Here is a 16,638-nt window from a genome sequence, read left to right on the forward strand (position 1 = left end):
TCACAGAACTCAAAGGGCAGTGTTTTGTCAGAGGGTGACAGACGCAGCAGGGTCAAAAGTTTAATGACAGTGTGTGTGTGAAGGATGGCAACAGGGCCGTGTATTGGCATGTAGACGAACGGCTCAAAGCTGCCTCCAATGGCCGGTCACAGCTCTTTAGATTTGAGGTCTGGCTGATAGGTCGGATTCTGAATCATCCATCGGATTGAAAGAGTGCCAAGCAGGCCAACATGGAGTCTGCTGGCTGCTGGAGGGTTTATTTTTATATCAGGCTCGGGTCAAATGTTTGCAAATTAGTTTTACTTTTTTTGCTTGAAGTTCCAGATGGGGAAGGTTTTACTGTATCAGAATCACAGAGTAGTCAGTTGACATTACATTTTTCTGTGTTCATTGTGTTGACCCACAAAGAAAACCCCACTCCATCTGGTTCCTGAAATAGTCAAATTAAAAATGAACTAGAAACAATCTATGTTTTGGTAAGAGCAGGAATGATGAGGAAGCCCATATGTTTATTATTTTTTTATTTCTATTGCAAAGTTTAACCATGTTTTAGTTTAACATGACTCTTTATGATAAATATTCATAGTAAACAAATGTGTATCAAAGTCTTGTTAAAGGTTAGCATTTGGTATTTTTTAACCTGGACTATATTTTCCTGTGTTATTGTCTTTAGGTGACAAATGGAAACAACAGCTTTTGAAATTATTGAGAGAGTGCAATGTAACCACTCTGGGCATTTGTGCACCATCAATTTGCAAGTTTAGATTGTTATTGTAAGTGTCTGAAAACATTATGTAAAATGATCCCTACAGAGTTTTTTTGTTGTTAAAGAGTAAGTTTTTTTTTTTAACCAGAAATGGCCCCAAAATCTCTAGAGTGTATAGAGCCAGCATATTTTCACATCCAACTGGGTGAATTAATCATATATTTCAGTTAAACAAAAGCTGATGATTGTTGGAACAGTGGCAGGATAAACCAAGAGAGTTTTTGTGAAAGTTAATTGTTTCTGTTGACTTTGAATGAAATGTGTTTTGCGGTGTCAGAAATATTGTTTATTTAAATGACGTCTGGTGCGATTGACGATAGAAATTTTGGGAGATGTTTCTGGTCTTACTCTTTAACAAGAAGTCTGTATCTGTAGGGATCTTCTCCATAATGTTGTCAGACACTTATAATAACAATCTGAGCCTGTGTGTGGCAAAAACAAGCACTTTCAGAGGTCGTAAATTGATGGTGCATAATTGCCCATTGACTTTATATTACAGTCTGTTTTGCTATTGTTGGCTGTAGCCCTCTCGCTTAATACTGGACCAGTTTCAAAAATTGCTGTTCTAATTAGTTACTTGGCGACATAGGGTTCAGGTTGAAAGAGACCAAAGTTACCCTTTATTTGAAAGCATCTACTACCTATTCTTTGCAAAGAATTTCCAAATAGTGGTCATTTACTTTATTATATTCATTAAGGGTGATTTGATCATTTTATTTACCTTCATATCAGTTGTGAGTGTAGGTGTAATAGCCCTTACAACAGAGTCAATAGATAGACAGTGTTGCTTTGGGGATTGGGGATTTTGTGCAAAATAACTAAAATTGACATTACTTTTTCACCTAAAAAAATAAAAACACAGATGAAGACAGAGTGCATGGTTTATTTGTGGGTCTACCAATCAACAGGAGAAAGAAGGTGAAGAAATGGTCACTTAACCTTTGTCAAATCACAAAATAACCCATCTTTGGTCGGCCATGAAGGGGGTCAGTACACCCACTGAGGTGGCTGATCATTTGTCTCCTACAGTTCAGTTCAGGGAGCATCTTCACTGTGTCATCCATCTTCGCTTTGCATTCTAAGTGTGTGTCTGCAGTGTGTGTGCTTCACGCCATTTGTCAATAGTTCAGAGTGCATCTTCACTCATTCGTCTTCGGCGAGCGTCTTAAGTGTGCATTCTTCGTGTCCATCTCAGGTCATTAGTGGTCAGCGTGTATAATGGATGAATGGGGTGGGTGGCTATCAGGGTAATGTGAAGGGTTTTTCTCTTTTTGTCTGAAACTGATGGGACGACGTGACACGATTGTGTTAAAGCTGCTTTTTCACCTGGTAATTTGCATGCAAAGAACTCGCGATAACATCACAGAAAGAGAGTAAAACATGAGAAACGATATAGTGCAGTGTAATATTTTCAGTTGTAGTGTACTGTTATGCATAAGAAGGACTCTGAGACATGTGACACTGTCATTATGGTCCAGTTCTAGTCTAAAGAGAGCTAAGTATTTTACCGTTTGGAAACTGCTCATTCTAAGAAATATTTAAAGTCCCGCTCCATTTAAATGTTTTTTTTCTTAATTTGTAAAGGGACAGTTCACCCCAAAATCAAAAATGCATACATTTTCTTTTACCTGTAGTGCTGTTTAAAAATCTAGATTATTTTGGTGTGAGTTGCAGAGTGTCAGAGATGTCTGCCCTCTCTCCAAAATAATGGAACTAGATGGCACTCAGCTTGTGATGTTCAAAGAAATACATTTGTAAAAACCCAACAGCAATGTCTTTTTGTAGAAATCATGATGGTTACTGAAGATAATCAACAGACCTTGTTGTGAGCAGTTGCATGTAGGAACTATTTTCTACCACACAACACCTGCCAACCAATATCACCAAGCAGAAGAAACCATGCATTACTCCTGGATGAGAGGCTCATCACAGCGCAGGATGAAAACATTAATGGCATCCTCCTCAGCCGAGCTGTAACGTTAGCTGGCTCAGCGATGCCAGAGGAGCTAACGGTGGATGCTCGCGTTCTTCTGTGCGGTGATGTTGTTAGTGAGCGTAGTTCAGCGATTATATTGCCGAGAAGGCAGACATCTCTACGGCTGATATCTCCAGCACTTGGCAACTCACACCAAAAAAATCTAGATCAATAAATTGCGCTACAAGTAAGAGATAAAATATGTATTTTTTTAATTCTGGCACGAAATGTCCCTTTAAATCATTTAGATTTTCGACCTTTGCTGTGCAGAATGATGTGTGTGACACCAGACAGATGTTTTCACATTTCTCTGTGCTCACCTTAAATCTTGAGTTTAAGACTTATTTGTACACAAGCATGATTTGTGACATCACAGTTAGTTCGGAGCCAATCATGGTAAACACGTGACAAGTTTGTTGACATTTTATATTCAGTTATTAGAGTATTTTCACGTGTCTTCAAACATTTCCTGTTGACCTTAACCTTTGCAAATAGGGTTAGCCATGTTACCTCACAAGACTTTATATGATTCACTTAGTTGTTTGTTGACCTTCTTGACCCCAGGCCTGCAGAGCAGAGTTTGCCTGAGTTTCCTCTGACTGCTCCACTCCCACAGTCGAGCACTGACAAACATTAAGGCGGACGCTCAATTCCCCATAAATCTGAGTATCTTTAAATCTCTGTTCGCAGCACATGACAAAATATACACTTCAGATTGTCAGCGATGTGGTTTGGCTGTGAATCAAACGATTGTGAGCCTAGACTCCGCTCCCTCCGTGTATATCAATAGCAATTTGGGTAGATTTGCTTCTCAGCTGCTGTTTGATACGAGAGGGAAAAAATGAGAGGAGGCAGTAAGATGAAGCTGGCAGTACCCGGTCCTGTGAATGTGTGTTCTGCCTGCATACTTGGCATCAGATCAAGGTGAATCTGGTATGAGCAAGGGAATGAGCTAAGGAAAGCGTGTGTGTGTGAGAGCTTTGTGTGTGTGGATTTGCAGCCCTCATTAGTAAACTCCAGCCCTGCGTTCACAGTATGAACACACCACTCCTCCCCTTCCCCTCACTCTCAGCCTCTCAACTAAATGAGGTTAATAAACTCAAGCGTTTACTACCATCACCAACACCGTCCCTCCTCCCCTGCTTTCTCCCTTCATCTCTGCCTCTCTACCTCCACTGCGCTCCTGAGCCAGCGCTCCTCCACCTCCCCTCTCCTCCCTAAGCCTCCCTCCTTCTTTCATCTCAGCTGAAACGCTTTCTTCCTCTTTTCCTCACCTCTTTTTATTGTCATTGTTGCAGGGCGAAAGCTCTGGGATTTCCTCCCTCTATTTCCCAGGACAGAGCTGCAATTACAGCTCAGGAGAGAAGAAGACCAGCTGTGCAGGGGAATCGGCAGTAGGGAGACAAAGATGAGGGCGCCCCTCAGAGGCGAGGAAATAAACTGCTCCTATTTCAACCACAATATTTCTTCTTCACATCAAAGCAGAGGCTTTCAGACCACATGGCTGCTTTCCGTCAAGTGCCAGGCAGGGTCATCATGACCAAACAGCAATAACAACCCATCATAACGAATAATGTGCTGTGTTATGACCTGGCTCGCCTGTCCTGAGCCTGAACACACACACACGCACACACACATACTGGCTGCGGCAGGAACACACAATGATACCAAGGAAATGTGAAGAATGCATCAAACAGCCTTGGGTGCTCTTATCTTAGAGCGCATGTGGACAGGGACATCCTAAAAGACCAAAATACACAAAATACGATTAAAGAGAACACATAAACATAAAGGACACATTCAGACAGCTGTGACCTGAATCTGTGAAGGAATGCTGTTAGGGCTGGGAAGAAATAATATGTGGCACCGTGTTACAACATAAGAAGTTTCTTTCGACTTATAGCCTTTGGGCATATAATCAATCAAGTGCATGTTTTCAGGCAGTATTACTTTTACTATACTTCGTTATTACTTTAGTTTACCTGCTGAACAGCGCGGGACACGTAGAAGCAAAATCTGAATAGCCTCCATGATTATCTGACATCTGACTGGATTACCTTCGAACAAAAGATTTATTTTCACCTCAGCTCTGGTCACAGTGGTCCTCTGATCATATGACCGAGGGCCGGCTATTCATCAAGGCCCAAGCTGTTAAACTTATCCAGTTTTTACTGTATTGGGTAATACACAGCAATGATGGTGCAAGTAACTGTGACTTTAAACAGATTACAATCCATTCAGCCCATCATTCATACTGCCGCCCTGCGAAAGACACCAACAGTGTTAAAGGCGAACGATGATGTCGTACTTTTTGTTATTTTCAACACATGAAAAGACAAATCCATTAATGTCTTAATTCATCTCTCAATACTTTCTCAGGACAGCTGAACACTTGCAGCTTTCAGCAAACTTTTCTCGTACAGAACTCAATAGTCCATTTATTGGGGACTATTTGCACTGGCAAATTAACCCTTTGCAACCTGGATTGACATCAGTTTTATTGTGCTGCATTCAGACACTAGGAAAAACTAGGAAATTATAAAAATATGAAAGATGTCCCAAAAACTGTATTCATAGTTATTATAATTATAAATTTAAAGTTATGTTACAAAAAAGCTCATTGTAAATATATTTCTTTGCATTTTTAGTGCCTTTTTGGGGGTCATACCAATGTTTGATTCATTTGATATTGCCTTTTTTTGGCTTATTTTCAGATGATTTTTTACTCATTTCTAGCTCATTTTTTTTAGCCTTTTCTTTTGATGTTGCTCATTGCCTTCTTCCTGTGTTTTTGCAAGAAATCAAACCAATTTGCTCAGGCTTCAAGGGGTTAATACACTCTGAGTATTTCCAGTAGAATGTGGATGTGGAATTGACTCAAAATTGGTTAAAACTACAATCACTATGTGAAATTGGCTTTAAAGCCAGGTGCTGTTATTTTGGGGCTTGCATAACCTCCCTTGGAAACATGACTGACTCAGTTTTAGAGGTTTCTTCGATATTGACAATATGCCACATTTGTCGTGCATCTCTATGTTTCTGTGTCTTTATCGTCATGGTTCATGTGTAAAATTACGCTATTATTGGTGCATGCTGGTTTGTTGAAGGCGGCATGGTGGTGCAGCGGTTAGCATTGTCATCTTACAACAAGGGTTCAGGGTTCGAACTCCTTCTGTGTAGAGTTTGCATGACACGTAAGTTAGGTTAATTGGTGACTGAAGGGTGTGAATGTAAATGTGAATATTGTCTCTGTGTATCAGCCCTGTGATAATCTGGAGATCGGTCTAGGCTGTCCTTGCTTCTCGCCCAGTGTCAGCTGGGATTGGCTTAAGCACCCCACCTCAGGCCAAAGGTCTTGATAAACTTGGAGGCATAAGATTCTGATGGATCAGACAATTTGGAACCGGTTCTCAGCAGGAACTGGTTCTCAATTCCAAAACCTGATCATGAGATTAATTGACGTGAAGAAAACTATTGAATATCAGCAACCTTTTTCTTTTAAAACGACTCAATGTTTATTCACACGTATGAGGTAGCCAGGGGTACAGAGCCCCTCAAGGGACATGGTGGAGAGAAAAATCAGATGAAAATAAAAGGTGAAAAAAAATCAGATGATGAAAAAAAATTGACGGTGGAAAAATACGGAACCTGTAAAGGGACATGGGGGAGAAAAAAAGTTAGGGAAAAAAATTTAGATGGTGAAAAATATTTGATTGCAGATTAAAAAAAATGTAGTGAAAAAAAATGATGGTGGGAACATTTTTTTTTAAACTTTTTTCAACATCAAAAGTTTGTTTCCACCATCAATTTTTTTCCTACCATCAACGTTTTTTTCCTTCTATCATTTTTTTCCACTGTCCATTTTTTTCCCACTATCAAATGTTTTTTTTCTGCTATGTCCTTTTAGGGCCTCGTACAAGGGCACTTACAAAGCTGTGAGGGTGTGCCAAAAACCCACTGAAGGTGTAGGATCCAGTATTTTGAAGCTTGACGTGAAAAGTTAATAAAAGTCAGAATATATAGGCTCTCTTTCCTTTCTTTGCCTTTCCTTTCTGTCTCTTTGTGGAAGTACAAGGTCAAATTGCTGGAGTACCCTTTAAAGCAACCCAGTCCTCTCTTGTACACTCATCCTTGAGCTATTGACATTGTTGAACATGTGCCATTTTGATGGACACTTTTATCCGGACATTTTTAGGATGCTTTGCCCCAACTGGAAATGATCCCATGACCCTGGCAGTGCTGCCAAACCCACTCCACACTGAATCACATCATTAAAATGACTGTGATATGTGCCTGTTCAACTTCAGACATCAGCTGCTTTGCAATGTAATGTTTCCTAACAGCTGTCGCACTGTCGGGTTGTCTTTGCGAGTGTGTAACAAAGAGAGAGTGATGGCAGCAGGAGCCCGCGTCAGGCCCACGGGACAGTCGGAGAGGAGCAGACGGTCATGTCGTTTCACTGGAAACATATGGTGAAACTCAAGTGTGTAATTTACCTAGGACTACGGGTGGCCCCGAGTAACACGTACACACATGCACACATGTACGCAAACACACACACAGTGACAGGGTGTAATTTACCTGGGGCCTATGGGTGGCCCGGTATCCCATTGCACTTGTCATACACACAGACGGCTCAAACTCGGTTCACACTCCCTGGCGGAGACAGAGAGAGTGAAACTAATTTCCCCATGCCTGCAGACAGGAGAGTAAGAAATCACACAATGACAGAGATGTTAGAGATCAACACACTGAAAGGTTCAGAGGCTGTGTTTAGTGTATTGGCCCAGTGGAAGACATTACCCCCAAAATCTCAACCTGTGGGAGTTGCTGCACACAGTGTAGCACATCCTCTCCAATTCATCAACCTGGCTCCTTTTCAAAGCTGGCGGTGTCCTCCCTCCGAGAGAGAAAGAGACGAAGGTCATGGGAGCACCAGCGAAGGGGAAGAAGACAGATTAGAGGAGTGCGTCCCTCCCTACATTCCTGCACTGACCTTCATAGTAGTGTGTGGCACTGTAGCTATCGTCGGCCCACCATGCTTTACGGTCGGTTGTTTTGAGGGGTGGGATTATGGGCTCCTCGAACCTGCATGCCCCACCCCGATTCCACGGCGATGGAGCATATCTTGTTTCGCACGAGGATTGACAGACAGACGGTCCCAGACGTTTACAGTTGGTACTGTTTGAGGTGTCTGTCTGTGAAGGCTGATATGATAGCCTGTCTGCAAGTTGCTGTGTGTATATATGCGTGGTTGTGTGTGTGTGTGTGTGTGAGTGAGAGCTGGTGTTTGATCTCCTCTCCCAGCCAAGGGGCTTTAACTTCACTCCAGGTGCAGAGAAGTCAACCTGAGGGCATGGGAGGCACATACAGTTGAGATCACAACCCTGAAGTACACACACACACACACACACACACACAGAGGCAGGAAGTTCCTTTAAGCAGTAACTCAGACTGAGTAACTTTGTGGTTTAAACTGGTTTACCAGTCCAGTGGTGTCACCGTGGAATGCTTCTAAAGACTCGGCGGCGTGCCGTAGGATAAACATTTCTGTTACCGCCTCCACATGTCAGCATCAACTAGTCCCAGACAGAAATACTGAGACAGAGTTCCTGCAGCTACAGGCAAGTTAGATTTAGGACTTCAGGACTTTTCTTGACGATGCTTGTAATGAAATTTGAAACCAAATTCACAATAACTCAAATTAAAGGGAAAAAAATAGAGTTACCATCTCCCGTTACCTGTCAAGTAGAACTGCAGTTTATGTTAAGTCTGTGAAAATATGGATGCTTCATGCACGTCTTTCCCCCGGCAGCACAGAAGATCGATACAATCACCACAGTTTCAAGGTGGGCACCCAAAGTTAGTGTCCATCACCATTTCAGTGTCAGACCAGATGTCTCCTTCTGTTCCTGAGTTATGATGTTGAGAAGTGCAGAACACTGTGATGCCACAGTGAAGTTGACATTTTGGATGTAAACTGTCATCACTTTAGCATTTTATCCTATTTATTAGACATTTGTGTGATGTTTTTTTTTATCATAACTAGTGAATGAATTCTGGAGTTGTGGCCAAAAACAAGTTTTTTGAGGTCAGTGATCTTTGACCACCAAACTCTAATCAGTATACTTTTGAGTCCACGTGGACATTTGTGCAAAATTTGAATGAATTCCCTCAAGGCTTTCTTGAGAAGGTGGGTTTACGAGCATGAAAAGGATGCAAGGTCAAAGTGACTTTGACCTTTGACCACTGAAATCGAATCAGTTTAGGTTTGATTCCAAGCAGATAATTGTGCCAAATTTGAAGTAATTCCCTCAAGTGTTTTTGAGATGTAAGAATGAGAGTCAATCTGACCCCAAATTAAATCTTTTGTCATCAAAATGTTTTTATACTTATTTTAAACGAGGTCTATCGGCCCTAAACTCCTAAATGTGTGGTAATGGGTTGGACTGAAGTAAGACTAAAGGTGTAACACAGAATCGATTGACAATTTATACAATGTGCTTTAAATAACAGTCAAAACAGGGCGGGGTCAGAATGACGCCAGAGGACAAAAGGTGTACAGGAATCAGGAGGACATTACGACACTTTAATACAAATTGAGGCCTTACTTTTAGATTAACAAATTAAATGCCTCTTGGGACTGTTTCAGGATCTGTGAGAACCCTGTGAGAGTAAAAACAAAAAACAAAAAGGTGAAGGGCTGGTTGGCTCGGTGGGCAGCATAATGATAATGTGCTCTCAGTCTACTGTACACACAAGCAGATTGAGTTGGTTTTCTTTGCTGCAGGTCAGGTCTGATTGGGCAGAGAGTAAATAAGGTGGAGAGTCAACAATGGGACTAAACACACTGTACGTCACATGAAATGAGGTTGAGACATATTGTTGCTCAACAGGTGCAGTTTTGGCTAAAATAATCAGTGAAACATTAAATCTTGTCAGTTGCTGTATATTGATGCTTAACACTCTCAACTACATGTCTTCCATTCCATTAGCTTAAACGTAGCAGAAATAATCGCGCTCTTTATTCCTCGGTATCTCCACACAGGAAATCTGTGTGGTCCGTAATGAGCTCAGTAAACATCTGCTACTCCTGTATTAAAGACCATTTTCTCAGTGTCTCATCCTGTAATATGGAGAAATTAGAGTGCAGGGACTCATTTGACGTGTTTATACACACACACACACATTCACGGAGAGCAGACATAACATGAGGAGTCCAAGTGTTTTTATACTACCCAACTGACGCTCTAACATACCATCTCAACACCACAATTTTCCATCCACAACAGTAAAACACTACCGGGTGTCCTTGGTGTATGGTCCCTGAATACCAGGGTGTTTTTGTTTTTTTAAGTGCAGTGAACTGGGGTTTGGTCCAGGAAGCAGGTTTACTGATTTTTTGGGATTTTTTTTACACATGAAAAACCCTATTGAATCTGAGAAATGTGAATTTAAGAATGCTTTTTTAAATTTTTTTTTTAGGTTTTTCACCAAATAACTAAGCAAAGCTCCAGTTTTAGGAACAAGCACCTCATCATTTCACTGAAATAATAGACTGTGTGTTTATTTAGCATGGCAGTGTTTCCCTCAAAACACTGAAACACAACAAAGGCTCGATTATGCAACTGCCATGGATGTGACATAAATAGAGAAATAGCACCATCTAGTGACAAGACTCCAATACTCCACAGCATGAACTAGCTGCAGTATTCAGATCCTTTACCAAGGTAAAAGCACTAATATCGCACTGTGAAAATACTTTGCTACAAGAAAAAGTCCTGCACTTAAAGTGTTACTTAATCAAAAGTAAGTAAGTATAATCAGGAACTTGTATTTAAAGTGAAAGTACTCAATGCAGAAAAAAGCCCACCCCAAAACTCTAATTAGTTTTCTGTCAATTAGCTAATTGATTAATCGACTCATTGTTTCTGTTGTACTTGTAATAACTGTTGGGTAGTTTCATGTGTAATAAAAATTCAGATTTGCTCTTTTATGCAAAAATCTTGATTTGCAAATTAACTAATGACCAAAGCTTTCAGATAATTGTAGTAAAGTTAGTACAAGTAGAGAGTGGCATGAAAAAAACAGATTCAATAAAGTACCTCAAATTCAAGCTTTAGCACTGTACTTGAGTAAATGTGCATAGTTACATTCCACTACTGCCTGATCAGACAACACAGAAACACTAATGTTTCTTTGTAGAACAAAATGTCATTAAAAGTTTGGAGGGTTTAAGAGCTTTTATTATAGAAACCACTTCATGGATCTTGTAACTAGTCTGTGACATTGAAAACTTGGACTGTCTGGCAGACTGACGAGACAAAAAGAAGACATGACTCCTCAGACTACAACAGCAGCTCCAGCACTGGCTCCTCTGTGTGAACATCTGGATGAACCTGATCCAGCAGTGTTCTGCATCTGTGCAACCGTCATATTCCAGTCTTTTCATATTCCACAAAAAGTCTGTTGATGGTGAAACTGATGAACATTTGCATTTTTGGAGGGTCTTCCTCACTTACTCATCTCCTTCTCGACCTCATCGAGGAGCTGCTCCTCCATTTTTGATGTGTCGTACTCCTTCAGCATGTCGTACTCGTGCCACGGCTGTGCCCACTTCTGGGCGTGCTCCATCTTCCTTGGGGTCAGGGCCAGGTCAAAGCGGATGCCCTGGATGTTGAACTTTGGGCGTTCCCAGCGTTTGGACCACGGCTTTGGGCGCATCCTTACCTTGAGCTGGTGGATAGACAGAAATGCTCAATTATTTGAGATGCTAATTTACTGTAGTGATCACTTCTTTAAATTAAGGGTGTCATGATAAACCAGTATTGACCGTGATATTTTAATCCAGAGCCTCTGAAATCATTTCTGTTTCCTTTCATTCGCGCTTTGTGTCCCTCCCCCAGTGCTGGTTGACTTTTTTCTTTTTGACCGATTTTGTACAGTTACAGAGTTTCTCTCCAACTCCAAACAATCGTATTTTTACTGTAATTCATTTACAAAAAAGGACAACAAGCATAATCAAAGTTAAACATATATTTGACTGCTAACATGTTTTTTTCTGATTTTCTGTAGATTTAATGATATTTTTGGCCACAATAATTGTGTAGTGAAAATCTGATATTGTGCCAGCCCTATATCAAACCTATTTGATATAAATTAGGATTCATCTTGACGCTCTCTCTCACCTTGTTGACAGGCACCTCTCCGGTGGGGGAGGAGGGCTCAGGCTTCATGTCCAGGTCCACGGTGCTGTACTCACTCAGAGCGTCTCTCAGATACATCAGGTTGTCATCTAGCCTCTTCTCCAGCTTCAGAACTTCAATCTGCTGGATCCGAGGGCTGTACAGCTCGTAGCAGATCTCCACGCCTGAGCCACACACAGGTAGACACACACGACTCAAACAGGTGTTACGCCTAAAGGCCGCATTATTCTTGTGAAAATGGATAAGCAAGCGTTTGATTTTAATTCTTATCAATGGCCAACACAAAAGTAGAGATGTGGATAAAAATGGAAGGCAAGGGACAGGCAGACTTAATATTGAAAGCAATATAACGTAAGATTAACGATACATAAAAACATTTTGGCTGACTTAAAACTAAACATTCTTTAATGCCACGAAACGATGATACCACGGTCTAAGTGACATGTTAGTGGACGTTTGCTTCATCAGTGTATAAAAAACAAATACATAATAATAAATAAAACCTCACCTTGGCCATCAATAATGTTCCTCAAGATAAATGTGGCTCCCAGTCCACTTCCACCCCTCTGGATACAGATGCCAACAAAGCGGTTTACTTTTCCGCTGGCATGAGGGTCGGCCATGGTCACAGCCAGGATGCTCCCTTAAAACAAAATAATTAGCACCACTTAAAATGGAAATAGACGACTTTGGCTTTAACCTGTTTTAGAAATCAGTGTTCATTGCACAATTTAATGGCTACAGAATAATGACACCTTCTGCATTTAGATGGGTTCCCTATAAGTTTTGCTTTCAATATGCAATTCTGTCTGCCACCACGTACGATCTCCCGGGAAAACGAAGGCTCAATTAACAGCTAAAAAGCAGTGCTTCCACTATTTTGCAATAAAAACAGAAAGAGGATAACGCTGTCATTTCCCCCAATAGCTATTAGTAACTATTTCCTGTTATCACAGAGAATAAATGTAAGATCTTTGCAGTTACTTTTCCGTGTGGAGGAAATGGCAAATGGGAACAACTGAAGTAACTGTGGTAGCTGCGAGTGAGCGAGTTGTCTTTGCAACAGCATCACTAACAATAATACCACTTGGAAGCCCAACTCTAATCATAATGCAGTAACTGACTTTAATTACCAATATTTTTTACAATCACAATCTGTATTTGCAAAGATCTTGATAAATGTTAAGTAAAACAAAGACAGCATTGGTTTTCTGTGGTGATAATTGACAGTAATTGTTATAAATAAGAGAATGCCTTGATACAAATGGGTTTTGAGGAGGGATTTAAAACTGGACACTGCTTTGCACGCCTGAGATCTTGAAGCTTTTCAACTGAGGAGCTAAGACAATTAGTGCACAGCTTTATTGACGAGATGAGATATGTAACCTGCCTTAAAAAAAAAAAACCCTTCGGAGGATATATGGTTGTAGCTTGGATTAACAAAATCACATGATGCAAACCTTAAAGAAAGCTATTCTTAAACTGATTAAACCAGTAAATAGCGTAAGGATTGGAGTTATCTCGCCTGTTTATTAGATCCGAGTTGCAGTAATTTCACTCATATGAAGTGAACAGTGTGAATGAGATAAACAAAGTTGCTACAGTGATCTCACACCCGTCACCTCACAAAGAGGAATTTGTCTGTTTAGTATTTCAACTGGTTTCTTACCAACATAGAATTCAGGGATGTCTAAAACTTTCCTCCTGCGGATCATGTCTTTCCTCTCTACGGTAAATTTTAAAGGGTTTGTCCTCTGTCTGGGAGGGATGAACTCTGGACTCAAAAACCTGAGAGGGAGACACAACGGGGACAACACTTAAAAACATTACTTTAAACAGTATTCAGCGTTAGTGTGTGTGTGTGTGTGTGTGTGTCAGATAGACTGAAGACAGGTCATACTTCCGCAGGGATGCTACAGTCTGTGTTTTATCTATGATGACAGGTTTAGACGGAGGGATGAACTTTGGTGGCTCCTCGCCGCTTCGACACCCAGATGTGGATAAAAACCCTGAATGTAACAAAAAGAAAGACGATGAAAGATTATTTCAGTTAAAGTGACGGTAAGGTTGAAAAAGTGCTAGCTAACAGTCAACCGTTAGCTCCGTTAGCTCTCGGTTCGTGGTTGTACATTACAAATACTGCATTTAGCCAAACCTTGATAGCAAATTATTAGGCATTACAGAGAAAAGTGAAGTTGTTTGGTTGACTTACGTTCATTTTGGAGCCGGAGGTTCCGCAGTAACCTCGCTGTAAACATACATTTGTCGAGCCCTTTCGCACAGGCTGCCATGTCTGACCTTCTGTTGTCGCGTGTGAGCTTGTATGGAAGCCGCGTAGGGCAAATGTAATTGAAACGCGATTTGCAGACACTGCAGTGAAGTCTGTCGTCCGCAGGATGGCGCCACTGTTTCTTCGATGAAACATCATATAATTTGGTCGTCTTGAAGGTGCAATATTGTGACCTTAATTACGGAAGTAGCATCACCCCCCCAAAAAAGGAAAAATAATTAAATTTAACTGAAATACACCGACTTCTTAACCCACGTTTGTTTGTCACAGACGAAATCATAATAACAATAATAACAACTTGGATTTGTATAGTGCCTTCCAGGCCACTTTACAGAAGAAGAAAAAAACGACAGAAAACAAGGTGAAATGTGAAATGTGTCTAGCTCGAAAAAACAACTAACAAATAGACAAAAATAGGACAGAATACAACAAAATGGATTTTACAAAACAGTATTATAAACAATTATTGTCTTTGTAGATGTTTTGCATTCATCATGATTGTATTTATACTGTAACCTACATCTAATCATCATCACAGGAAAGTCTAAGTTATGTTTTTCTGCAATTCAGTAGTGGTGGATAAAGTATTGAGATCCATTTCTGAATAAGCAGTAATTCCACATTATAAATGCTTTATGATACTTAATAGATACTTTATGGCATGTAAAAGTCTGTAATTTTACTTAGAATTGCAAACATACCGTATTAACAAAATAAATAATGAATTAAAACGGCCCCTTTCAGAGTGTTATGTTATTAGATGGTGGCATAAAGACAGACTTTTATTTTGAGGAAAAAAATCATGATATCTACACCATACATTAGTGCAGAAAAGACCCAAACGCATGCCCAAAGGTGTACCAGAATGCAGAAAAGTATGTGTTTGATGCTTAATATTTCCTAGAATCCCCCCTTACGCATGTGCCCCCCTCTGATGTTGAAAAGAAACACGCGCCCGTGGATTGTGGCATGTGTCCGTGTCAGGGAACTCCGGGTCTTTGAGACCATGCAGGGGAGCGGCGGTCCTCCAGGTGGGCTGCCTCCCTCCACAACACAACACGCAGTTACAAATGCAGTGAGAGAGCAGAGCGCCGCTGCAGCCCACAGGAACCTCGATATCCACACGGTGTCTCGGCAGTGTGGTGGGAGGATGAGGGAGGACTAGTAAGACATGATGGGACCTCACATCTCCCGCACGCGACGCAGAACCTGAAACCCCCCCCAAATGTTTCTGCTGCTGGACTTTCTAATGCTACGGAGAAACTCAAAAACTTCGAGGCTTCAAGGATGTTCTTCTCAGATGGGACTCTGTCAGCCGTCAGTTATGCGCTCCTGTTGGGAATAACGTGTCTGAGCGTCCTCTGCGATCTCACCAAGGGCTCTTCAGACTTCTCAGGTTGGGGATTCTTATGTTTTGTTGATACAAAAAGTAGTGTGAAACTTAATTTCCAAGCTTTAGCGTTTTCAGATGACCAGCAGTCATTTTAACCTGCGTGTGTTGTCTGCACTTTCAAGCTTCCACCCAGGTTACGTTTGAGAGGCAAACTACGACATGAATGAAGTATAGCTCACATAAGTCAGTGCGCGTGCTTTAAACCGTTAAACACGACCCTCAAAACAACTTTTCGCAGAGATTTTGTGTCGCATGAGCTCCTCTCAGGAGCACCGTGCCTGTGGCATGCTGCAGCATGCACACTCAGATGTTTGTTTCTCAAACCGAGCACAACACAATTTAAACACGCGGAAAAAGACTTATTTTTGGCCCACATAAGGCACTTCAAACAACATGTTCTCCTTCACTGAAGCTATCCGGCTGCAGGGATTAAGGGTTGGGTTATTAGTCCAGCATGGATCTGCAACACATATCCCATTGATGCAATTGAGATAAATGTGGTTAATGTGTTACAAAATGGGATCTATTGTCTAGACCAGGTTCTGTCCTTTGCTGCAGATTTAAAGCTCAGATAAGAACGCAAACAGCAGTGTGAATGCTTCATATGGCTTACATACAGTCAATGCAAGTCATGTCAGTGCCTTGGACCTGCCAGTTACTTCAGCTTTATGTGCAATCCAGTGTGACGGATTCTGCAGGCTTTTCTTTCTGCTTTGAAAAGGCAGCATATTACTAAACTAATGAGTGTTGCATTAAAAGCCATTGAGCTTTGCTGAGCTCAAGGCAAGCCTGCAGGTTTTGTTTACAGTGCCATAAAACAGGAAGGGAGCTTTGTGTCGGTGTTAATTGGCCTCTAATGGGTCTAATGGTTGGAAACGAGCAGGCCAACACTGTGGGGAAAAGGTGCTGAAGAACAGATGTATGGAACATGCCCTCTGTGTATGCTTGTGTGTGCATGTGTCCATGTTGTGGCCTAATGAGCTGCTAAAGATCATGAGGCTGTTAACA

The 16,638-nt window shown here is 41.1% G+C and overlaps 2 protein-coding genes across 3 annotated transcripts in view; one reads left to right on the plus strand and one right to left on the minus strand.

Moving 5' to 3' along the window:
- Window positions 1-10,965: 10,965 nt before the first annotated feature.
- On the minus strand, window positions 10,966-14,316 carry mrpl19 (mitochondrial ribosomal protein L19). Its single transcript, XM_042503810.2, has 6 exons — window positions 14,160-14,316; window positions 13,848-13,956; window positions 13,617-13,735; window positions 12,456-12,590; window positions 11,930-12,111; window positions 10,966-11,477 (listed from the first exon to the last, which is right to left on the minus strand). Exons 1-6 carry the CDS (start codon window positions 14,236-14,238, stop codon window positions 11,256-11,258), a joined length of 846 nt encoding a protein of 281 aa, XP_042359744.1. The 5' UTR covers window positions 14,239-14,316; the 3' UTR covers window positions 10,966-11,255.
- Window positions 11,988-16,638, plus strand: part of eva1aa (eva-1 homolog A, regulator of programmed cell death a) — a 94,653-nt gene continuing 90,002 nt past the window's right edge. The window contains exon 1 of one of the 2 annotated variants that reach the window (XM_088089417.1): window positions 11,988-12,126. Coding sequence is in view for 1 of the 2 variants with exons in the window: in XM_042503809.2 (XP_042359743.2) it covers window positions 15,525-15,633 (109 nt within the window). In the remaining variant the exon portion in view is untranslated. Of the gene's footprint in view, window positions 12,127-15,300; window positions 15,634-16,638 lie in introns of those variants that run through there. The other variant, XM_042503809.2, reaches the window with a different exon arrangement.

The sequence above is a fragment of the Plectropomus leopardus genome, chromosome 16 (assembly GCF_026936395.1).
Source record: "Plectropomus leopardus strain MGB_pleo_1.0 chromosome 16, ASM2693639v1, whole genome shotgun sequence".
Taxonomy (NCBI): domain Eukaryota; kingdom Metazoa; phylum Chordata; class Actinopteri; order Perciformes; family Serranidae; genus Plectropomus; species Plectropomus leopardus.

Bases quoted from the DNA above. Each gene is read 5' to 3' on its own strand.
- mrpl19 (XM_042503810.2), bottom strand. From the start codon at position 14,238: ATGGCAGCCTGTGCGAAAGGGCTCGACAAATGTATGTTTACAGCGAGG. The intron at 13,957-14,159 runs GTAAGTCAACCA...TGTTACATTCAG, and splicing joins CCTCCGGCTCCAAAATGAAC to GGTTTTTATCCACATCTGGG. The intron at 11,478-11,929 runs GTGAGAGAGAGC...TCTATCCACCAG, and splicing joins GAGAGGTGCCTGTCAACAAG to CTCAAGGTAAGGATGCGCCC.